At 45.9% G+C, this 25393-nt stretch overlaps 1 protein-coding gene and 1 long non-coding RNA gene across 4 annotated transcripts in view; one reads left to right on the top strand and one right to left on the bottom strand.

Annotated features, from left to right (window-relative positions):
• Positions 1 to 25393, top strand: part of syngr3a (synaptogyrin 3a) — an 89994-nt gene that overhangs the window by 47621 nt on the left and 16980 nt on the right. For all 3 annotated transcript variants that reach the window (XM_070901225.1, XM_070901223.1, XM_070901222.1), the window contains exon 2: positions 14996 to 15230. In XM_070901225.1, coding sequence (XP_070757326.1) covers positions 14996 to 15230 — 235 coding nt within the window. The remainder of the gene's footprint in view (positions 1 to 14995; positions 15231 to 25393) is intronic.
• LOC139281189 (uncharacterized) lies at positions 14785 to 24539 on the bottom strand. Its single transcript, XR_011596839.1, has 3 exons — positions 24245 to 24539; positions 18879 to 18947; positions 14785 to 15239 (listed from the first exon to the last, which is right to left on the bottom strand). It is a non-coding gene; the product is annotated as an uncharacterized lncRNA (long non-coding RNA).

Below are 25393 nucleotides of genomic sequence, written 5' to 3'. Positions count from 1 at the left end.
GAGGGTTGTGGGGGTCTGGAACTCGCTGCCTGGAAGGGTGGTGGATGCAGAAACCCTCACCACATTTAAAAGGTGCTTGGATGGGCACTTGAAGTACCGTAACCTGCAGGGTTACGGACCTAGAGCTAGTAAGTGGGATTAGACTGGATAACCTCTTGTTGGCTGGCGCAGATACGATGGTAAGTACTGCAGGGATTGGATACGGCCAGGGTGATCTCCTGGACTAGTTTCGATCGCCTGGATGGGTCGGAGAGGAATTTCCCAGATTTTTTTCCCCAATTGGCCTGGGTTTTTATCTGGTTTTTGCCTCTCCCAGGAGATCGTATGGGTCCGGTTGAGGTGGAGTGTAGAATGCTGCGGTGCAAGGGGTGTCGCAGTTGTGTGGGGCGGACTGGTTGGGCCAGATGCTCTTTCCGCCATTGTTCATTGTTCATGGGTTTGTATGTAACCTTCAGGGCTGATGACCAAGGGCCGTGTGGCTCTTTGTCTGCCGGCGGGGACACAATGGGCCAAAATGGCCTCCTTCTGTGCTGTAAGTTTCTATGTTTCTATATTTCAAAAATGCTTCATTGGCTGCGAAATGCTTTGCGGTGTCCTGAGGTCATGGAAGGTCGTTTGTTCTTTCTGTGCATTGAAAGTCTCCATTCTCTTTGCTGACTTAAAGATCCTACTTGAGTGAGCTAGCCAAGTGCCTTGTGACCACACTTGAGTATAAATTAGCAATAAATTGATAATCTTACTCAGATGGGTTCTTATGGACGGTTTGGAGTGGTAAAGTAGAGGGTGGGGTCAAAGTCAGTCACCATGTCATTGTCCCAGATTTCCAGGAGAGAGTTACCAGATGTTTTCTTCAGGGGGAAATTGCTCCCCACCGTTAACGGGGCAGTAAGGCCTTTCCGACCGGGGACAGGCAGCGGTGTCGACAGATCCGCAACTGCACCTAGGCCGCATCCCGACTACCCGCCCCGCCCGGCGCTCCGACCCACAGTCGGCCGCGCGCTGACCCCTTACAACCCAGCGGCGACCCCTTACGACCCGGCGGCGACCCCTTCTCTGCCCCGCGGGGGAAATTGCCCTGCAAGAGTGCAGCCACCGCCGGTCGGTGCCCCCAACAGCTTTGCGCGGTTGCCCTTAAAGGGGAAGGCGCACCGCCATGGCTGCTATTTTGTTTTCATTGTCTGCCGACTCCTGAGTCAGCCTGACAATGGTGGCCGCTGGTTGGGTCGGGCCGTAAACAGGCAGCCCGGCAACTCCTCCTGGGTGCCAGGCTGCTGGCCTGGCCGAACCCCTCCCTGGCGGCCCGATGGGCTCCTTGTAGGCTTCGTAGCGTCCCTCCCCTTTGAGTGAAGTGGGAGGGACGTTGTGACTCGTCAGTGTGACTTGGCACGTCTGCATCGCGCCGACGTCATCACCACCGCGCTGACATGGTCAATGCGGCAATGATGGACACCAACCCTATCCTGCCCCGATATCGCCTCAAACAACGTCCCAAAGTGCTGGGAGGCGGTGACAGAATTAAAGAGCCGAATTTTCCAGCTCTTCCCTTCGACTCCCGCCAGGCGGAAAATTTCCCAATTTCTCTGAGGACAATTTCGGCCCCTTCTTCTTTGCAACATTGAGTCATAAAAAGTCAGGATTATAAATAGAATCATTTTTCCTGTTTTTTTTTCAGTTTTGTTTTCTAATTAAATAGTGACTCATCAGATGACTTTTCTGAACATCATTGTGTTATAAAATGTTTTATTTTTATAATAAACTGACAAAGACTGCAGAAACATCTGATAAAACTTGTAGAGATATAAACATTCTGTCGACTACCGTCACATAACTAAACTCAAAACGGTCAGTTTATTCGTGCAGTTATACATTGTTGACCCCGATCATTTTTCTGTTCTCACAATACGCGCACATTTTTCTCTGACTGTATTTAATCTGTGGTTCAGTGGCTAGCACCCTCGCCTCTGAGTCAGAAGATTGTGGGTTCAAGCCCCACTTTAGAGGCTCAGCACAAAAATCTAGGCTGACACTCGGATGAGATGTTAAACTGAGGTCCCATCTGCTCTCTCTGGTAGACGTAAAAAAAGATCCCATAACACTATTTAGAATAATAGCAGAGGAGTTATCCCCGGTGTCCTGGCCAATATTTATCTCTCAATCAACATCACAAAAACAGATTATCTGGTTATTGTCACATTGCTGTTTGTGGGAGCTTACTGTGCGCAAATTGGCTGCCGTGTTTCCTACATTACAACAGTGACTACACTTCAGAAAGTACTTCATTGGCTGTAAAGTGCTTTGGGACGTCTGGCGGTTGTGAAAGGCGCTATATAAATGCAAGTCTTTTATTTCTTTTCTCAGAAAAATCACTTCTTGGATAATTTGTCTTTGCAAAGAATTAGCGATATCAGTAAAGCAATAGAATAATATACTTGGAAATAAACAAGGAAAATATACTTATTATTTTGTTGTGGAAGTAGGACTGCAGATAATTAGCTGAGCAGTGGTATTCCCAACATTACTCTAATGCATATAATGTTGATTAGAGGGAATTCTCTCTTACAGGGTAATGAGAATAGTGCAATTGAGACTTTAAACTGTAATTACTCTCAAATGTTCCTTTCCTTGCTGCTCTGTCCATTGCACAACATTGTTGTAATAACTATCATACAATTACCCTCTTTGTGCAGAATGCATTCCGAAGGGAAAGCATCTTATGGCCTATTAGCAGTGTATAAACAGGGCCAGGAAAATCGGGCAAGAAATTCTAACAGGGTTGGATAGACTGGATGCGGGGAGGATGTTTCCCCTGGCTAGGAAGTCTAGAACAAGGGGTCACAGTCTCAGGATACGGGGTAGGAAATGTAGGACCGAGATGAGACATTTTTTCACTCAGAGGATGGTGAACCTGTGGAATTCTCCACCACAGAAGGCTGTGGAGGCCAAGTCACTGAATATATTTAAGAAGGAGATAGATTTCTAGACACAAAAGGTATCAAGGGGTAGGGGGAAAAAGCGGGAATATGGTGTTGAGATAGAGGATCAGCCATGATCATATTGAATGGCGGTGCAGGCTCAAAGGGCCGAATGGCCTACTACTGCTCCTATTTTCTATGTTTCTATGAAATGTTTCTGCTCATTTTCCCCTATGTTCCCCCTAGTTCGCTTGTGCAACTTGTCCCTTCCCGTGTTTCACGCACCTTCACAAATGCTGCAGTATGGCGGGGCTGGGTGAAACCTCCAAGCTCCACTTTCTGTTGGCTGCAACAGCATTTGAGCCTCAACCAAGTGGAGGCTTTGGAAAATGGCATTGGAAGCGTGCTAACATCACCTGTCTATCATTTGTACATTGCTGCATATTTAAGGTAGGAATACTCTGCCCATGTGCTGGGATTACCCTGGGCATTTGAGTGAATCACCAAGCGGGCAGGGACCCCGGGGTAACCGGTCTCCATCCAATTTATATCGGAGAGATAAGCATTGCCCACACGCAAAGCAGGGTATATTTGGCCCCTTGAAGTTCAAGTAAAAGCAGTGATCAAAAATCATTTTTGTTACGTCTTTAATACTCTTATGAATGACTCCACGAGGTCTAGTATTGTACTTGAGCTGTTGTGACCTTAGTCCCATTTATTGTAACTCCAGAGTGAGGCACAAGCATGGTGGGCAGCCTTTTATACTGGGCCCTGCACACCTATGCAGGTGACCCTCAGGTCTCCCACCACAGTGCTCTCTGGTGGCACACCTTATGTGACTATACAGTTAGTATACATGGTCTACATACATGACATCACTTCCCCTCCCAAGTCTTTAATATAAATTGACTGGTACATTGACGGTGACCTGGGCTTTGCTCTTCCTGGTTGACCACTGGAGGGTTGCTTCTAGCTTGGGTGGGTTGGTAGTGAGATTTGTTGCCAGTGGAGGTCCCCGTGATTTCTGGTTGTGAGTCCATGACTACTCCATTCTCCTCCCACACAGAGATCATGCTAAAGGCCCGTTACATGCAAGTTGCATTCAAGTTCATCACATGGGTTTTACATTTATATCTTGGTACATTTGTTGGGTGGATTACAGTTGCGTTTCTTTTTGTGTGGTACATTTACATGATCAGTACAGGTATATCAGTACAGGTACACAAGGACAGTCCAGTTCCAATCCGGGTCGTCTGGTGGCGGTGCAGCGCCCCATGCTAGTGGGTCTGTGGGCGAGGTAAGCTCATTTTGCTCAAGTTGCCAGAGCTCAGGGCTCTTGCCGTTACTCCTAGTGTCGGGCAGGCCCAAAGACAGCTGATGTGTCTGTGACCTCCCTGTCCTTTTCGTTTGCACAGTGTCGCTGCTGCTCCCTGGGAAGCAGTCTGAGCGGGTGAGCGTTTTGTCTAAGCGATGGTGGGGCTGCCTCGTCTTGTCTAGCAGTTCACAGGGGACTGCTGACTCGCTTTCCTTGAGGGCACCATTGTGAGCACTCTCTAGTTTGGGATCCTGGCTGGTCCAGGTCATACGTTCGGAGGAGCCGTTGCGGGTGACCCTTCGCTCTTGGGCATTGCCGTGGTGACGAGTGGGTTTGTGGGCTGCGCCTTTTTCACCCGGATGATGGGCGACTGTAGCCGACTGCGAGCATAGGCGCAGTTTATTGTTTCTGGCCCGTGGCAGTTCATGCCATTGGGTGCTTGCAACGTTAAACCAATCTGAGGCAGGGTATCGCTACCGGTGCCTCTGCTCTCCGGGTATCGTTTACTCTGCGGCTTGTCTACTTCTGTCAGCTGTGGGGACACTTTATGATACATCGTTCTGATCCCGGGGACGCAGGCTACAGCATTGGGTAGCCCGCTGGACCTGTAAACGACCGTTAGGTGATTGCCCGCTACATTGGCTGATTGCAATTTGCAACCGACATCGCTCAACACCAATTTGCTCGTTGCAGCTGAACTTTTACATTGGTTACCAATTTCAAACAGTTCATTCAAAAATGGCGGGTTGCTGGCCTCCTTTAAAATAGCCTTACTTTTTTACCCCAATCATCTTCCTTGCGTGGAACCACGTGTCGTTGCTCCATTAGCGCTGCACCTCGTGGTTTGGACGCCATCTTTTCCCTGTCCATGATGTCGACTGCCGCGATCTTCTTTCCCAGGGATTCTGCCGCTGAAGCTGGGAAGGCGCCCTCGGATCCAATCTTCCTCCCCAGGAGTCCTGCCACTGAAACCGGGAAGGTGCGTTCGGGTCGTCTCGGCCGGATCATCGCCACGCAGTCGTGATGAGCGGTCTGTGCCTCGGGGGCTGCGCGGATCTGCTCTCCGGTGCCTGGTCCAACCGAAGGTGGGGGCTTGCTCTGCCTCTGAGTACGGGGGACGTCGATTGCTGGAGGCATGAAGTCTTCCCAGTTCCAATGAATCTTCCCCATCCATCTTCTTCCAAGTAACGTTGGTCCATCACCTGAAACAATCCACAATGGTAAATTGTGCACCGCACCATCATGGGACACACTTACATCCACACTACCAACAACTGATATCAGTTCCTTGGTGTAGTTGCGCAGCTTTGCCTGAACCGGGACCAGCTTGCGTTGTTCAGCTTGATCGTTCCATAGCCCCTCAAAGGCTTCCTGGCTCATTACTGACTGACTCACCCCCGTGTCCACTTCCATGAAGATTGTAACGCCACCCATCTCGACCTCCAGCATCACTGGAGGACCATACACTTTGTCCTGGGACTGAGCTGCCTCCCTAGCCATCTCCTCGTAATCCGCCCTGGATTCACAGCCATCTGCTGACTCCTCTTCCACGTGGTGAGTCACAGCTCTTTGCTGGAGGTGGCCCTTTGTGCTGCAGCCTTTGCACACATAGTCTCTGAACCAACACCAATGAGCCCCGCGATTACCTCTGCAACACCAGCATGGTGCTACTCGACTTATGTTTGTACCCCTCGGCGGACTGTGAGCTAAAGGACTCGGGGGGATTCTGCCTGTGAAAGGCACCATTCTATTTACAGTACTTGCCGGGTTTGAGTCCTGAGAGTGAGTCATCATCTGCTTGGAGCTGCAGCTTGAGATCATGAACGCCTGGCTGATGCTGATGGCCTTCTGCAGAGTGACGGTGGTTTCGGCAGACAGTAGCCTGTGAAGAAGGGCCTCATGACCGATGTCAATTATGAAGACGTCCCGCAATGCATCGGCGAGGGATGCGCCGAATTCACACGGTCCCGTCGGCCTCCTGAGGTCGGCAGCGTACTTCGCGATTTCCTGGCCTTCGGGGTGGTGGTGTGTATAAAATTGATGTCTGGCCGTGAGGATGCTCGCCTTCAGTTTGAGTTGGTCCAGAATTAGCACTTTCAGCTCCTCATATGACTTGGTCGTTGTTTTCTCTGGTGCAACCAAGTCCCTGACGAGGCCGTAGACCGCGGGCCCACAACTGGTCAACAAGATAGCTCTGCGCTTATCTGCCAGCGTGGCCGGATCATCGCCTACCAGGTCGTTTGCTACGAAATATTGGTCGAGCCGCTCCGTAAAGGCTTCCCAATCTTCACCCTCTGAGATCTTTTCTAATGCACCAATGTTAGTCATTTTTGCGTGAAAGTTCGTAATCTCGTCGCCAGTTGTTATGTCTTTAATACTCTTATGAATGACTCCATGAGGTCTAGTATTGCACTTGAGCTGTTGTGAACTTAGTCTCATTTATTGTAACTCCAGTGAGGCACAAGCATGGTGGGCAGCCTTTTATACTGGACCCTGCACACCAATGCAGGTGACCCTCAGGTCTCCCACCGCAGTGCCCTCTGGTGGCACACTTTATGTGACTATACAGTTAGTATACATGGTCTACATACATGACAATTTTGGATTTAAATGTGGAGGAAAAGGGCTTTTTATTACTCCCTTGTTTACCATACAAAGCTTGGTTACGAAACATGTTACCCCATTAGCAAATGTCTGTGCAATCACTATTGAGATTATAGGTTTCACAGAGATCTGTTTGCCTTGAGTGCTAATTAGACTGGACACAAGGGAGACACAGGAGTGATTTATAATTATAAGCTAAAGAACAATAACTTACAGAAAGTTATCTGTATATTTTAGAAGCTGCAAACAGCAATTAATGCTGAGAATTGCGGTTTTTCAAATTAGCACTATTTTCTGGGAAAATTGATTAATTGCTCAATGCCTGTTTGTTTTCTTGTGCAGAGGATCGCAAGGTTCAGTGTATGCTGACTTCTCCATTTCATTATGACTATGAGTCATCCCAGTTTCGGCAAGTGGGGAGTTTTAACACAACCTTTTGATACTGAAACCCACCAGCCACACATGACTGAGTTCCTAAACAAGCTTTATCCCTTACCCCACTGATCATTCCTTCAGCATTGCGTGGGGGAAGAATAGTGTGGGCTGTTGATTTATGAGCTTCAGGATGAGCAAGCTGACCCATCTAGCAACTTGAGAACTTACTAAAATACATTTGTATTTTAGAGTTTGGGAATGAATACAGTTGGTCATACTTTTCTCCATCTTGTCCCGACATCTGCTGGAGCGACAGAGGTGTCAGTGAGTTTATGACATTTGCCGTTGTATTATTGCCTGGTAAACGGGTCTGGATTATTTTAATTGGACTGAAAATGGTGGTGCTGGGTAACCCAGTGTCAACAGGACAGAAATTACACACATCCCCTCAATCTGAGGAGGCCACCACTAATAAAACTCATGCATCCAGAGAGTGCTTTGCAATGCAATATTAATGTTTATTTATTGAATTGATTTATTTATTTTGAGCTGTTGCGCTGCCTTTTTAACCCAACAGGATCTGGAACAGATGTCTTTGCTCACTATCACATTAGAAAATGTGCAGACCCCCACTTGATGTGATAGACAGTGAGCAAAGATTTCCTATAGACAACTCATGAAATGAGTTACAGGCAAACTAGAATGTGGAACTACAGGGGGCTCAGCCTGGTCTAGGGTTGCCAAGTCTGGTTGGCTTTCCTGGAAACATAGAAACATAGAAACTAAGTGCAGGAATAGGCCATTCGGTCCTTCGGGCTGACATCGCCATTCAATAAGATCATGGCTGATCATTCCCTCAGTACCCCTTTTCTGCTTTCTCTCCATACCCCTTGATCCCCTTAGCCATAAGGGCCATATCTAACTCCCTCTTGAATATATCCAATGAACTGGCATCAACAACTCTCTGCGGCAGGGAATGCCACAGGTTAACAACTCTCTGAGTGAAGAAGTTTCTCCTCATCTCAGTCCTAAATGGCCTACTCCTTATCCTAAGACTACATCCCCTGGTTCTGGACTTCCCCAACATCGGGAACATTCTTCTCGCATCTAACCTGTCCAGTCCCATCAGAATCTTATACGTTTCTATGAGATCCCCTCTCATCCTTCTAACTCCAGTGAATAAAGGCCCAGTTGATCCAGTCTCTCCTCATATGACAGTCTAGCCATTCCTGGAATCAGTTTGGTGAACCTTCGCTGCACTCCCTCAATAGCAAGAACGTCCTTCCTCAGATTAGGAGACCAAAACTGAACACAATATTCCAGGTGAGGCCTCACTAAGGCCCTGTACAACTGCAGTAAGACCTCCCTGCTCCTATACTCAAATCCCCTAGCTATGAAGGCCAACATACCATTTGCCTTCTGCTGTACCTGCATGCCCACTTTCAGTGACTGATGAACCATGACACCCAGGTCTCGTTGCACCTCCCCTTTTCCTAATCTGCCGCCATCCAAACAATATTCTGCCTTTGTGTTTGGAAGTTTGAACACGTGACATTCTAAACACATGACATCCGATCACGTGACATCCGACCACGAGACGTCTGCAAATATTATTGAATCTCTCATCCTGTCTCCTTGGACTGTGGTTTGGCCTCGGGTTCTGTGTGAAGGTAACGACTCTGAACAGGGAGCCTCAGTCAGAGACGATTTGTACTTCGACTTCACAGGTTAAAACTGACTGAACCAAAGCAAGAAATCGTCCAAAGGGCAGCGGGCTCCGTGTTTGGGGTCATAAGAACATAAGAACGTAAGAAATAGGAGCAGGAGTAGGCCATTTGGCCTCTTGAGCCTCTCCGCCATTCAATAAGATCATGGCTGATCTGATCCTGGCCTCAACTCCACTTCCCTGCCTGCTCCCCACAATCCTTGACTCCCTTATCGCTCAAAAATCTATCTCCACCTTAAATATATTCAATGACCCTGCCTCCACAGCTCTCTGGGATAGAAAATTCAAAAGATTTGCGACCTCTGAGAGAAGAAATTCCTCCTCATTTCCATTTTAAATGGGCGGTCCCTTATTCTGAAACTAAGCCCCCTAGTTCTAGATTCCCCCACGAGGGGAAACATCTTCTCTGCATCTACTCTGTCAGGCCCCCTCAGAATCTAATACGTTTCAATAAGATCACTTCTCATTCTTCTAAACCCCAATGAGCATAGGCCCAACCTGCTCCACCTTTCTTCTCACAGGGCACATCGTCCTAAACTCAACTCAGCACCAACACATTTAAAACACTCTCTGGGCTGGACTCAATAAGGGAGAGTCTTCATAGAATGATAGAAATTACAACATAGGAAGAGGCCATTCGGCCCCCAGTGCCTGTACTGGCACTCTCTCCTATAACCCCATTCCCCCGCAGATCCATTTATATTCCCCATTTTCAAATATTTATCCCATTCCCTTTCAAATCATGTCTACTCCCTACCTCAGTAGTCACTTGTGGCGAAGCATCCTGTGGTATAATAGCCCTGAGTTCCAGAACCTTCTTTCTCCCTTCGTCCTTGGTTCATCCTCAGTCTCTGGCCCCTAGAAACTAGGGAAGACCAGGCAGCCACTGCAGTATCAGATGTGACCAAACTTGATGCAAGGCAATCTCATAGGAACATAGGATGCTTTGTGGATGCACGATAATTGCTTTCCCCGTTTCTATTTTAACTTCTGTCATTCATCTGGTGGGCTGGATGGACCACGTGTGGCATGGCCCTCAGAGACAGCAACTGCACGACACAAGTTTCACAAAGCCATTGCGCAGGAATGTACGGATGCAGGAAGTGGTTTTAATGAGGGATTTTAACTTTCATCTAGATTGGAAAAAGCAGACGGGCACCCGTCAAAAAGGTAGTGAATTTCTTGAGTGTGTCCGGGATAGTTTTCTACAACAATATGTCCTAGAGGCAACAATGGGGCAAGCCTTCTTAGATTTAATAATGAGCTAGATTTAGTTAACAGCCTAACTGTGCATGAACATTTACCCATTAGCGATCCTAACATGATCGAGTTCAACGTAGTGGTGAAAGGGAGAAAGACAAAACAGCTACTGAGATTCTAGATTTGGGTAAGGCCGACTTCAACAGGATGAGACAGAGACTGTCCACAGTAAAGTGGGCAAATCTGTTAATGGGTAAAACATCAGAAGATCAGTGGGAAATGTTTAAAAAATAATTTAATGCGATACAGAAACAGTCTATACCCCTGAGGGGCAAGAGCCCTACTTGCCAAAATAACAGCCATGGCCGACTAAAGCGGTAAGGGGCAGCATACAACTAAAGGAAAGGGCAAACAAAATTGCAAAAATAGCACCGATCCTGGCGAATGGGTAAGATACAAAGAACAGTGAAGGGTCACAAAACAGATAGTAAGAGCTACAAAAAGGAAGTTACAAAAAGGGAGTATGAAAAGAAACGTGCAAGGGATATCAAAGAATTTTTAATTATATTAGGAAAAAGAAGATGGTCAGGAGCAATGTGGGTCCCTTAAAAAACAAAAGTGGTAATATTGTCAATGACAATAGGGAAATGGCAGATATGTCAAACAATAATTACTTTGCATCAGTATTTACAGTCGAAGAGGATAACATGCCGGAAATCTCAAAGAAACTAATATTGAATCAGGGACAGGGACTCAATAGAATTAACGTAAGTAAAATAACAGTAATGAAGAAAATAATGGCACTAAAGAGTGATAAATCTCCAGGGCCAGATGGCTTCCATCCCAGGGTTGATTCCGGAGATGAGGGGGTTACCTTATGATGATAGATTGAGTAGACTGGGTCTTTACTCGTTGGAGTTCAGAAGGATGAGGGGTGATCTTAACATTTAAAATAATGAAAGGGATAGACAAGATAGAGGCAGAGAGGTTGTTTCCACTGGTCGGGGAGACTAGAACTGGGGGCACAGCCTCAAAATATGGGGGAGCCAATTTAAAACCGAGTTGAGAAGGAATTTCTTCTCCCAGAGGGTTGTGAATCTGTGGAATTCTCTGCCCAAGGAAGCAGTTGAGGCTAGCTCATTGAATGTAATCAAGTCACAGATAGATAGATTTTTAACTAATAAAGGAATTAAGGGTTATGGGGAACGGGCGGGCAAGTGGAGCTGAGTCCATGGCCAGATCAGCCATGATCTTGTTGAATGGCGGAGCAGGCTCGAGGGGCTAGATGGCCTACTCCTGTTCCTAATTCTTATGTTCTTAAACTACGCCCACCAGTGACTTTTTCCCCTTACTATCTCCAATCTCCACCCACAATGATTCAACATTTTGTTCATTAGAGCCAATATCGTCTTTCACAACTGCCCTGATATCATCCTTTATTAACAGAGCTACCCACCTCCTTTGCTTTCTTGTCTATCTTTCCGAATTGTCAGATACCCCTGTATATTTAATTCCCAGTCTCATTTCTGTAATGGCCACCAAATCATACCCATTTGTAATGATTTGTGCCATCAACTCATTTACTTTATTTCGAATGCTGCGTGCGTTTATGTAGAGTGTTTTAATACTAGTTTTTAAACCATGATTTTTAGTTTTGACCCCTCCTGCAGCCCCTTTATATTCATACATATTGTCCCTTCCTATCCCCTTGTGGTTTACACTTACCCCAGTGCTACTCTGCTCTGTTGCCTCCTGCCTTTTGCATTCTTTCTTGGGGTCCTGTTCATCTGAGCTCTCACCCACTCTAACTAGCTCAGAGCCCTCTCCTGGATTCCGAATACTCCTTGCATTGAGGCGCCGAGCTTTCATGCTTGCCTTTTTATTACATGCATTTGCCCATTCACCTAACCTGTCCAAGTCACCCTGCAGTCTCTTAGCGTCCTCCTCACAGCTCACACTGCCACCCAGTTTAGTGTCATCTGCAAACTTGGAGATATTACACTCTATTCCTTCATCCAAATCGTTAATGTATATTGTAAAGAGCTGGGGTCCCAGCACTGAGCCCTGCGGCACTCCACTAGTCACTGCCTGCCATTCTGAAAAGGACCCGTTCATCCCGACTCTCTGCTTCCTATCTGCCAACCAGTTCTCTATTCACATCAGTATATTACCCCCAATACCATGTGCTTTGACTTTGCACAACAATCTCTTGTGTGGTACCTTGTCAAAAGCCTTTTGAAAGTCCAAATACACCACATCCACTGGTTCTCCCTTGTCCACTATGCTAGTTACATCCTCAAAAAGTTCCAGAAGATTCGTCAAGCATGATTTCCCTTTCATAAATCCATGCTGACTTGATCCGATCCTGTCACCGCTTTCCAAATACGCTGCTATTTCGTCCTTCAAGATCGATTCCAACATTTTCCCCACTACTGATGTCAGGCTAACCGGTCTATAATTACCCGTTTTCTCTCTCCCTCCTTTTTTAAAAAGTGGTGTTACATTAGCTACCCTCCATTCCATGGGAACTGATCCAGAGTCGATAGACTGTTGGAAAATGATCATCAATGCATCCACTATTTCTAGGGCCACTTCCTTGAGCACTCTGGGATGCAGACTACCAGGCCTCGGGGATTTATCAGCCTTCAATCCCATCAATTTCCCACCTAATAAGGATATCCTTCAGTTCCTCCTTCTCACTAGACCCACTGTCCTCTAGTACCTTCGGAAGGTTATTTGTATCTTCCTTCGTGAAGACAGAACCGAAGTATTGATTCAATTGGTCTGCCATTTCTTTGTTCCCCATTATAATTTCACCTGAATCCGACTGCAAGGGACCTACGTTTGTCTTTACTAATCTTTCTCTCTTCACATATTTATAGAAGCTTTTGCAGTCAGTTTATATATTCCCTGTAAGCTTCAGCTCATACTCTATTTTCCTCCTCTTAATTAAACCCTTAGTCCTCCTCTGTTGAATTCTAAATTTCTCCCAGTCCCCAGGTTTGTTGCTTTTTCTAGCCAATTTATATGCCTCTTCCTTGGCTTTAACACTATCCTTAATTTCCTTTGTTAGCCATGGTTGAGCCACCTTCCCAGTTTTATTTTTACTCCAGACAGGGATGTACATTTGCTGAAGTTCATCCATGTGATCTTTAAATGTTTGCCCACCATCAACCCTTTTAGTATCGTTTGCCTGTCTCTACTAGCCAATTCATGCCTCATACCGTGGAAGTTACCTTTCCTTAAGCTCAGGACCCTAGTTTCCGAATTAACTTTGTCACTCTCCATCTTAATAAGGAATTCTACCATATTATGGTCACTTTTCCCCAAGGGGCCTCGCACAACAAGGTTGCTAATTAGTCCCTTCTCATTACACAATACCCAGTCTAGGATGGCCAGCTCCCTGGTTGCTTCCTCGACATATTGGTCTAGAAAACCATCCCTAATACACTCCAGGAAATCCTCCTCCACCGCATTGCTACCAGTTAGGTTAGCCCAATCAATGTGTAGATTAAAGTCGCCCATGATTACTGCTGTACCTTTATTGCACACATCCCTTATTTCTTGCTTGATGCTGTCCCCAACCTCACTACAACTATTTGGTGGTCTATACAAAACACCCACTAGCGTTTTCTGCCCTTTGGTATTCCGCAGCTCCACCCATACCAATTCCACATCATCCAGGCTAATGTCCTTCCTTACAATTGCATTGATTTCATCTTTAACCAGCAACGCCACCCCGCCTCCTTTTCCTTTCTGTCTATCCTTCCTAAATGTTGAATACCCTTGGATGTTGAGTTCCCAGCCTTGGTCCCCCTGGAGCCATGTCTCCGTGATGCCAATCACATCGTATCCATTAACTGCTATCTGCGCAGTTAATTCATCCACCTTATTCTGAATACCCCTCGCATTGAGGCACAGAGCCTTCAGGCTTGTTTTTTTTTAACATACTTTGCCCCTTTAGAATTTTGCTGTAATGTGGCCCTTTTTTTTTTTGCCTTGGGTTTCTCTGTCCTCCACTTTTATTATTCTCCTTTCTATATTTTGCTTCTGCCTCCTTTTTATTTCCCTCCCTGCATAGGTTCCCATCCCCCTGCCATATTAGTTTAACTCCTCCCCAACAGCACTAGCAAACACTCCCCATAGGATATTGGTTCCGCTCCTGCCCAGGTGCAGACCGTCTGGTTTGTACTGGTTCCACCTCCCCCAGAACCGGTTCCAATGTCCCAGGAATTTGAATCGCTCCCTTCTGCACCACTCCTCAAGCCACGTATTCATCTGAGCTATCCTGCGATTCCTACTCTGACTAGCACATGGCACTGGAACTTGAGAATCCTGCCACCTGGTCAAATTGGCAATGTTCTTGGTGAAACTGATGAAATCGCTAGCTCTAGAAAATGATACAACCGTGACTTGATTGGTGTATCTGCGTATGGCCGTCTGACTTTGGTTACAGATATCACCTGTGTCTGCCTGGATTGATCCCATGGAATAGAAGGTAAGGGCGGTTGTGACTCTAACAAACATTGGCAGAATGGTGCACATGGGCTGCAGGTCTGCTTGCAGTATGTGACTTAGCTCTCTGACAGATTCCCTTCCAAAGCAAAGCTTGCACAGGTCAAACACACATAACAGAAAACGAATTTTGTTTATTGATCTTTATTACTATTACCATTATGATTATCACATCTTATTTCTGTGACGTGCTCAGTTCTATGATAGTCGTAAACCTGTTTGTCTGAATCCTTGTTAATGTCACTTTTTTGGATTGGAAACTATAGCCAGTTTTTATAATGATACTGATGTTGGTAACATGAAGCTGTAATTCTTTGCACTTACACATTTTCATTCCTTGCTCCACAGATTTTCTCCATCGTTGTATTTGGTTCTATTGTCAATGAAGGCTACGTCAATAAAGACAGCAACAACCTTTATTGTGTGTTCAATAAAAACAACAACGCCTGCAACTACGGCATTGCAATTGGCACCTTCGCATTCTTTGTCTGCATCCTGTTCCTCACCCTGGACCTCTACTTCCCACAGATCAGCAGTGTAAAGGACAGAAAATATGTTGTACTCGCAGATCTGGGATTTTCAGGTAGGCATGCTTGCAAGACACAAAGGGGAAAGATTTTCATTGTTTCCTATTTGTAAAGAATTGATAAGCAATTCCTTAAATGTCCAATTACTTTTCTTATACATGCAGTTTGTTCTTTATTTTGCAATTATGCAGTTGAGAGTGAACAGCAGAAATCTTCCCCCAAAATGATTACAATTAAAAATGTTTGTGGTGGGCAGTCAAACCAATTATGAATATTGGACTTGTTTATAAGAACATAATAAAACCTGGAATGGAGAAGGGACACTGGAATCGCAGTTCAAAGGTTGTGAGTTCCAATCCCACCATGGCAAGTTGTGAAGCTGAATTCAATAAATCTGGTACTTTATGGGTTAGCATCAGAGGGACAAACTGACAGATTGTCATAAAAATCCAACTGGTTCACTAATATCCTTCAGCAAAGGAAATGTGCCACCCCTACCTGGTCTGGACTACACGTGACTCCAATCCCACACTATCGGGTTCAATCTCCATACCCTCTAACGTGACCTAGTATCCCATTTCTGCAGTAAAACAATTGCTCACGAAGGCCTACCACAAGTTCTCAAGAGATGGGCAATAAATCTGATCTTACAAGCATCACCCACATTCAGCTTACCTATCAAACCTGCTCGATCCAGAGTTCATGATTATTCTATCGTGAAATTTAGAGAACAGTGAGACAATGAATTATGAAACTTTTCAGGTGATTCATTGAACCACCTTTAACATCAAATGTTTAATAATAAAAAAATAAATAGTGTTACTTGTCATCTTCCTCAATGGACAGCAACAGACTTTACAACTGCCATCTGGTGGCTGGTGTCCAACAAGAAGAATGTCCTGTTTGAGTGGGACATGTTAGAAACATAGAAAATAGGTGCAGGAGTAGGCCATTCGGCCCTTCTAGCCTGCACCGCCATTCAATGAGTTCATGGCTGAACATGCAACTTCAGTACCCCATTCCTGCTTTCTCACCATACCCCTTGATTCCCCTAGTAGTAAGGACTTCATCTAACTCCTTTTTGAATATATTTAGTGAATTGGCCTCAACAACTTTCTGTGGTAGAGAATTCCACAGGTTCACCACTCTCTGGGTGAAGAAATTCCTCCTCATCTCGGTCCTAAATGGCTTACCCCTTATCCTTAGACTGTGTCCCCTGGTTCTGGACTTCCCCAACATTGGGAACATTCTTCCTGCATCTAACCTGTCTAACCCCGTCAGAATTTTAAACGTTTCTATGAGGTCCCTTCTCATTCTTCTGAACTCCAGTGAATACAAGCCCAGTTGATCCAGTCTTTGTTGATAGGTCAGTCCCGCCATCCCGGGAATCAGTCTGGTGAACCTTCGCTGCACTCCCTCAATAGCAAGAATGTCCTTCCTCAGGTTAGGAGACCAAAACTGTACACAATACTCCAGGTGTGGCCTCACCAAGGCCCTGTACAACTGTAGCAACACCTCCCTGCCCCTGTACTCAAATCCCCTCGCTATGAAGGCCAACATGCCATTTGCTTTCTTAACCGCCTGCTGTACCTGCATGCCAACCTTCAATGACTGATGTACCATGACACCCAGGTCTCGTTGCACCTCCCCTTTTCCTAATCTGTCACCATTCAGATAATAGTCTGTCTCTCTGTTTTTACCACCAAAGTGTTGGACAATGATCTCTTCCCCTCTCTTCCCCTTAAAAGATGGAGTACATCACTTCTCTGTGGTCTGGCCGGGGGATGTTTAAAATGCATAATGACCAAGGCAAGTGAATCTGAGACTGACATTCTTGACCTCCTCAAGGGATCCAGTGCTCAACCACTTTCAGCTGCTTGCTAATTAGCAGTTTTAATCTGCCCAATTTTTTTCAAGTCAATTGTTGTCTTCATAATTGGTGAACATGTTTGAGAAATGGGGATTTAATATCAGAGGAGAAAGGCTGGGGCGTTTAACCTGTGAAACCCATTGGCCCCAAACATCTGCAGCCCTTATGAAAGAGCTGAAGTTTAGGCCGGGATACGTGGAGTCCCAGTCTTCCATGGGAATTCCTGGTTTGCCATGGAAGGGGCAAAGCCTCTGTTCACGCCTTTATAAGGCCAGTGACATAAAAAAATGAGTTGGGGACTCTGAACCAAAATTCCCACGTCTCCAAGCTCTCAATTAGCAGGCGTGGGATTGGTGGTCGGTATGTCTGGTGAGACCGGGTCATCAAATGGTGGAAGTTGGACAACATCTCAGAATCCAGGCTGGGGTCGTGCCTTGGACCCTAAAGATGATCTGCTTTTAAAAGTATTTTTGCATGTGGCCTACTTTGCATGAGGGGACTTTCCGATGTTTCTGGAGAGAACGCCGCTTTCCTCCCTTGCCCCAGTTAGTCACTCTTCAACTGGACTTTTGAGCCTTTTTGGCGGGTGGAGTGGGCACCTACCATGGAAATGAAAGGACCCTCACCTGACACAAACCTTCACAGGGTCAGCAGCAGCGATCGTAGCAGGGTGCACCCCAGCACTTATGCCAATATATTTATAGAGTAATAGCTACCTTGGAACTCGAGGCTGTAATATAACCAACCAGGAGCAGATCACAAAGAGCTTATGTAGTCACCAGAGCCTTGTGACTGTATTCCAGTCAGTCTATACTCATAGCCAAGGGTATAATACAAGATAGTTTAACATTTCAACAGTTGATTGACTTGTTCCTCTTTTCTTTTTATTCTGGCACCAGCCATTGCCATCTGGGTTTCATTACCATGTTCCTGCTATTAAATCTTGCCATTCAGTTGATGCCCCTCGGCTCCGTTTTACCATTCTGCACAAATATTCTGCTCATGCCACAATGGAGTGTTCTGGTTTGTATCTTCCAGCAGCTTGTATTTGCTGCCACCATGTCTTCACATTTGGATCAGGTGACGTAGGATGCAGACAGTTTGATATGAATGGAAGTCCTCTGTTGTAGCAAGGGCTTACGACAGAAAGCAGGGTGATGCATGGACTGCAGCGGTTCAAGAAGGTGGCTGCACACCATCTTCTCAAGGGCAATTAGGGACGGGCAATAAATGCCGGCTTTGCCAGTGACGCCCACATCCCAGGAATGAATAATTTAAAAAAATATATGTTTATGTTTAAAAACAAAGTCTGATCCATACAGACCAGGAGGGACTGAGCTTTGGTTCCTGCCTGTGCTGTGCTAGCTTACCATAGCTGACTGGCAGTACAGATATTACAATGCCCTTGGGTTAGGGAGTGGAAGGTTCGCCAATGTTTCCACCACAAATTCAATCCAGCAAGCCCTGCTGGAAGCGTGTGTGTGTAGATCACAGGTGAGCTTAGGATTGGGATTGGCTATGATGGCCTCCATTACCATACAATGTGAGAATACCCATCATAAAGGCTTATATCTGAATAGTGGTCACTTGAACAAGGTGCTGAAGAGCAATCTGAATGTGTGGAACTGTATCCCAACACGGGGTCAATGCCTTCAGGAGGGGAAAGGGAGAGAAGTAAGTTGGGGAGGGGGGAAATTCTGAAAGACCTCTGTCAGAGAATTACTGGAGAGGCTGTGGTCTGATGGGTGTGTTGCTCCATTCGTTGCACCTCATGCCCAAATCCAACTGGTCCAGCAGTAATATTGGTGCCACAAAGGCTTTGACTCGTACTTACCGGCACCAGCACCACCTATTCTCAGAGAACGCTTCCCCACTGCCTTGTATTCTATCATTGCCTTCTGAGCTAGAATAAAAAAGGACGGAGAGAGAAAACAGGGAATTATAGACCGGTCAGCCTGACATTGGTAGTGGGTAAAACGATGGAATCAATTATTAAGGATGTCATAGCAGCGCATTTGGAAAGAGGTGACATGATAGGTCCAAGTCAGCATGGATTTGTGAAAGGGAAATCATGCTTGACAAATCTTCTGGAATTTTTTGAGGATGTTTCCAGTAGAGTGGACGAGGGAGAACCAGTTGATGTGGTGTATTTGGACTTTCAGAAGGCTTTCGACAAGGTCCCACACAAGAGATTAATGTGCAAAGTTAAAGCACATGGGATTGGGGGTAGTGTGCTGACGTGGATTGAGAACTGGTTGGCAGACAGGAAGCAAAGAGTAGGAGTAAATGGGTACTTTTCAGAATGGCAGGCAGTGACTAGTGGGGTACCGCAAGGTTCTGTGCTGGAGCCCCAGCTGTTTACATTGTACATTAATGATTTAGACGAGGGGATTAAATGTAGTATCTCCAAATTTGCGGATGACACTAAGTTGGGTGGCAGTGTGAGCTGCGAGGAGGATGCTATGAGGCTGCAGAATGACTTGGATAGGTTAGATGAGTGGGCAAATGCATGGCAGATGGAGTATAATGTGGATAAATGTGAAGTTATTCACTTTGGTTGTAAAAACAGAGAGACAGACTATTATCTGAATGGTGACAGATTAGGAAAAGGGGAGATGCAACGAGACCTGGGTGTCATGGTACATCAGTCATTGAAGGTTGGTATGCAGGTACAGCAGGCGGTTAAGAAAGCAAATGGCATGTTGGCCTTCATAGCGAGGGGATTTGAGTACAGGGGCAGAGAGGTGTTACTACAGTTGTACAGGGCCTTGGTGAGGCCACACCTGGAGTATTGTGTACAGTTTTGGTCTCCTAACTTGAGGAAGGACATTCTTGCTATTGAGGGAGTGCAGCGAAGGTTCACCAGACTGATTCCTGGGATGGTGGGACTGACATATCAACAAAGACTGGATCAACTTGGCTTGTATTCACTGGAGTTCAGAAGAATGAGAAGGGATCTCATAGAAACGTTTAAAATTCTGACGGGTTTAGACAGGTTAGATGCAGGAAGAATGTTCCCAATGTTGGGCAAGTCCAGAACCAGGGGTCACAGTCTAAGGATAAGGGTAAGCCATTTAGGACTGCGATGAGGAGAAACTTCTTCACCCAGAGAGTGGTGAACCTGTGGAATTCTCTACCACAGAAAGTTGTTGAGGCCAATTCACTAAATATATTCAAAAAGGAGTTAGATGTAGTCCTTACTACTAGGGAGATCAAGGGGTATGGCGAGAAAGCAGGAATGGGGTACTGAAGTTGCATGTTCAGCCATGAACTCATTGAATGGCGGTGCAGGCTCGAAGGGCCGAATGGCCTACTCCTGCACCTATTTTCTATGTTTCTATGTTAATTGCTGATTATGGACAACTTTTAACGGAAAATTTCAACATCAACTTTTACAAATAGGTGTAAATGGCATCAACAAAGAATTACCAAATTCAGTTTAATACAGAGAATTGTTATTTAATGTGAACTACATAGAGAATAATGAATAGACGTGAATGACAAAGGTGGAAGCTATTTGAAAGGTTCCATTTCGAACAATGACATAAAAAAGTGAATTGAAACCAGTTTATGAATGTCATTTGAATATTAAGATTATACTATAGCTTTGAAATAATGCGTGATTTGTTATTAAAGCGTAAACTAGGCAATATATGAATATCAATCAGCTTGTACAATATTTTAACTGAGGTTTAACTGTTTTAATCCCTTTCTAGATTTTTGAAGTAAATTGACATCCGAATGTCGTATGACATTCTCTCTAACCCTATGAATACTGAAAATAATGAAACTTGCAATTGATTCATCTGTCATTCCTACCAGATCTATGGAACCAACAATACAACTTTCTAAAGATGTGAAGTCGCATAGTATGTGGCCTGTCATGTTCCTGATTGATGTATAATTGGGTTAGGCAGTGAGTAGATATCACATACTTGCCCTAGGGAAAGGGAGAAATTTGCTTAGGAGCTACCCTTCAGCTATTCCTATTTGTTGTCTCAGGAATGACATTTACTAGGATGCAATGTGGGCAGGTGGAATGAGTGAATCTATGTTGATGGGGTTAGATGAAGGGGACTGGGAGGAGGCTGGAGTGAAGCAAGGGCCTGTTGGGCCAAATGGCCTGTTTCTGTGCTGTAAATACTGTGTATTCAGTATAAATTGAATACATTGTTAAAAAATACACAAAATGTACATAATCGAAGAACATTTCTTAATTCATATTATTCCTTATTCATAAGTATAAAATTGAAATCTTGCTACATTGTAGCCCTCAAAATGGATCGACGGTGATGTGCTATCATTACTGCAGATTTATGCAGATGTAATTTTGAGCTAACTACAGGGAATTTCTATAATTTACATTTGATCAATTTGATAAATAATAAGATCTGAATGATCTTCCTGGTGTGTGCAGGAGTGTAACTACTAATACAAAGCAGTGGCCCTTGGGCACGTCCCCGGGGGTGGGGAGAGGGTGGTGGGAGGGGAGGGCGCGAGCACGGCTGGCAGTGGGGCAGTGGCCGACAGGGGTACTATTGAGCTTGGGGGGGCGCTCTGCTGCACCTCCTGGCTCCACATAAAAATAATTTTGGCCCCACCAATTGAGCAGTGGGACCAACACCTGTGTAGATTGGGTGCAGGCCGTCCCACTGCTAAATTGGTACGATTTGCACCCGTTTTACACCTGAAATGCATACACATTTCTACCCCATGATCTTATACATTTTCAGTTCCTTTTAAGTAAACTATAATTTAATGCACTTCCTTAATTTAGGTCCAGACAATTATAACGTGGAAAGTCCCCTTTTCAGATATCCACGCATAACAATCACTCCCATTTTGTTTAAACTGCTTTAACTAGAAATCTAAAAGCATCATTGCAATTAAGCACAATTTTATATTCAAAGTGTGAGAGGACTAATTCACCCATGGCTCTCAGATGGAACATGCCCTCCAAAGGAAGATGTCCTCTCCCCACCATAAATAGGGCTTCAAAATGGCTACCAGAAAAAATAGCAATAGATTGACTTTACTAAAATTGCCAATCCTTCTTTTTCAGTAACTTGTCTACCTTTCTATCCCTGCGCGACCCACCCCACCCACCCCCCAAACATCCAAGTTCGCTACACCATTCCCATTGGGACAGAGAAGTCAGTCACACCTGGTTCATGTTTTGCGGGGACTGTGAGGGATCGAATTGTGGAACAACTGGCTACACAGGATGTGGAAGAGATTCCCTTCCTATTGCATTCGGCAGCATTGTCTGCTCTGCGAGCTATTTGCAGCAGCACACACTGCTGTCAGGGTCTCGAACCCTTACTGCCACCAAGGGAACTTTTCTTATTTAATAATAATTGTAAAATTAACATATGCAGTTTTTGCACCCTTTTTCTGTTTATTAAAAAATGTAGGAAAAATACTTTTTCAAAAATAATATTTGTTATTCCAAAATAAATGAAAAGAAATAGATATAGGGAGCTTATATCAGACATCAATTCTCACGAGCTCTGAATTAGATTATTCGAGCTTGTGGAAGGAATTCCCAACAAAGCTATTGAACTCGATCGAAAGAACATAAATTTCAGACACGGTACAGTACATTGTGTGGAACTAGACTGCTGTCATATGTTGAGTGAGATCTAGACTGGTTAATCTTCACTTCCTGATAGAAACATGTGACGATGATGTTCGAGATAAATCCAAAAGCCTTTGCCTCCTGCTGCCTGTGTCACCACAGAATGCTGATGAGAAACAGCAAGAGTGGAACTTCAGAGCAAGTGAGGAGATTTTGGAGAGGAAGGTGCAATGCAAAAGCTGGGCACCATTGGAAGGGAAAGCAGAAGAGACTGGGAAGCATCAGGAAGGAGAGCAGATGGAGATGGGAAACATTGGAGATTTTCAGCAGATATCAGTGTGAACGTGGGTAGGATGCTTACACTAGAATAGATATAGGACCCAGATGGACTGTCTGGACACATCTATAGGGGAGAGTATACAGCACAATTCTCAACGACTGGAGCTCTCCTTCCCCACTGCTGACCTGGCCTCTTCCCCTCTAGCACATGGGGAGTACCATGGCTGTCAGCCCCCTGACCTCCCACTCTGAACCCCAGTGGGCCACTGACCCTCCCAATGCCTGCCCCCAACCAAGTCTCGGACCACTTACCATCAAGGGTGATACTCAGCGCCGACATCTCGCCATAGGCAACTAGACCCATATAGCAGTGCCTGGTCTCTAGTCGTCTTGGACCCCCTTGCCACTGGATCAAGACCTTGCTCAGCTAAGCCCGTGTGGTGGCCGGTGTGCAACGACCACCCCATGTTAAAAGAACTCACGCACAGGCATCTTCCACTCCTCCATTTCTACTCTTGCCTCTCTGGATGTAACATTTTGTGAGCGTATTTCTATTTTGACAGCTCAGTGGTAGCAGAGTCAGAAGTTCATTGTTTCAAGTCCCACTCCAGAGACTTGGGCACACAATCTAAGCAGACACTCCAGTGCAGTGCTGCGGGAGCGCTGCACTGTCGGAGGTGCCGTCTTTCGGATGAGTCGCTAAACCGAGGCCCCGTCTGCCCTCTCAGGTGGACGTAAAAGATCCCAGGGCACTATTTGATGGTGAGCAAAGGCATTCTCTGCCCTGGCCAACATTTATCTCTCCAGCAACCACAGATGAGAATTTCTGCGAGTGCGTTAGCTGGTGCTCTAAAATAATGCACAAAGGCAATTAAGCCAATTTGTGCTAGTTTCCTGGGCTCAGGGCTGTTATTTGGGCAGGTGGAGGGAGGGGAGATTTGGCGCGGGTCCCAGTTATGTTAGGTTTCCACCCTTTCCCTTCTTTCTAAATTCCATCAGAAATGGCGGCGTACACCTCTTGCATCAGCCCCCTTCTGTGTGGACATTGTAGAGAGAGATGATGATAATGTCACCTGCTAAAATTCCTGTTCGTTCTGCCTCATTTGCCCACCCCCCCCACATTCTGGGGTCGAAATTCGGGGTCCCAGAGACCTATTAATGCCCGTTTGCGGCGGTCATTCTTAAACATCGAATGACCGCCACTTTGGGGCCGACTGGCCGACCCGATCAAAATTCAGGTGGGGGATTTTCCAGCCTGGAGCCCATCCCACCCGATTCCAATGACCACCGAAAGTGAGTCATCAGGGGTTGCACCACCAATTATACTAAACAAAAATACTTACCTTCCGATAGTCAGCTCCATCCGTCGATCCCCCCCGCTGCGCGGTGCCCCCGACAGGTTTTTCTGTCGGTGCATCCTCCGCGGCCCTTAAAGCGGAGGGCCCATTGTCGCGGCCACAACTTCCCGATCGGCCGGCAAAATACTGCCCCGGGTTCGGCCGGGCCGCCAACGGGCAGCCTGGCACCCCCTCCCCCTCTTGGGCCGAAACCCTCCCTGGTGGCCCAGTGGCTGAAGATTTTAAACGACTGATTCTCGGAGAGAGAGAGTGTGTTGACGCACACGCACCGTGACGTCACCACGGCTCCACCGCTGATTGACAGCGGCAGTGTTCCTGTCTGACCGATTTTCAGCCAGTCAGCCTGGCTTTAAGTCAATAGCCCGCCCCCATTACGAGTCATTTCCTGTGGGACTTTGAAAAATGTTCATAGTCCTGAAAATGGCTCTTCCGACCGCATCGGAGCTCCCAGCGGTGAGTAGGTGAGTCAACTTTCTGGTGCACCTGAATTTCGGCCCCTGTATGTCTGCATGAAGTCAGGACCTGATCCAGGCAAGAGTGACGTTTACAAAGGCCGGATTTTATTGATTGCTGCAGCACATTCAAATTCAGAGGGTTTTGAACATTCTAGATCTTCAAACAGCACCTTCTTGCAAATTCTTGAAGTTTTAATCACCTACGGCAACGGCTGCGTGGCCTAATGGATAAGGCGCCTGATTTAATGTGACAGCTGTGGTTCAGTGGTTAACACGCTCGCCTCTGAGCCAGAGGTTGTGGGATCAAGTCTCGGGACTTGAGCACAAAAAAAATCTGGGCTGACACTCCAGTGCAGTGCTGAGGGAGCGCTTGCACTGTCGGAGCTGCCATCTTTTGGATGAGACGTTAAAATGAGGTCCCATTTGCTCTCTCAAGTGGACATAAAAGATCCCATGACACTATTTCGAAGAAGAGCAGGGGAGTTATCCCTGGTGTCCTGACCAATATTTATCCCTCAATCAACATAACAAAAAAAACAGATTATCTGGTCATTATCACATTGCCGTTTGTGGGAGCTTGCTGTGCGCAAATTGGCTGCCGCGTTTCCCACATTACAACAGTGACTACACTCCAAAAGTACTTCATTGGCTGTAAAGCGCTTTGAGTCATCCAGTGGTC

This window comes from Pristiophorus japonicus, chromosome 15 (assembly GCF_044704955.1).
Source record: "Pristiophorus japonicus isolate sPriJap1 chromosome 15, sPriJap1.hap1, whole genome shotgun sequence".
Taxonomy (NCBI): domain Eukaryota; kingdom Metazoa; phylum Chordata; class Chondrichthyes; family Pristiophoridae; genus Pristiophorus; species Pristiophorus japonicus.
The sequence above is the reverse complement of the archived record's forward strand: the minus strand, read 5'-3'. Positions and strand labels throughout refer to the sequence as shown.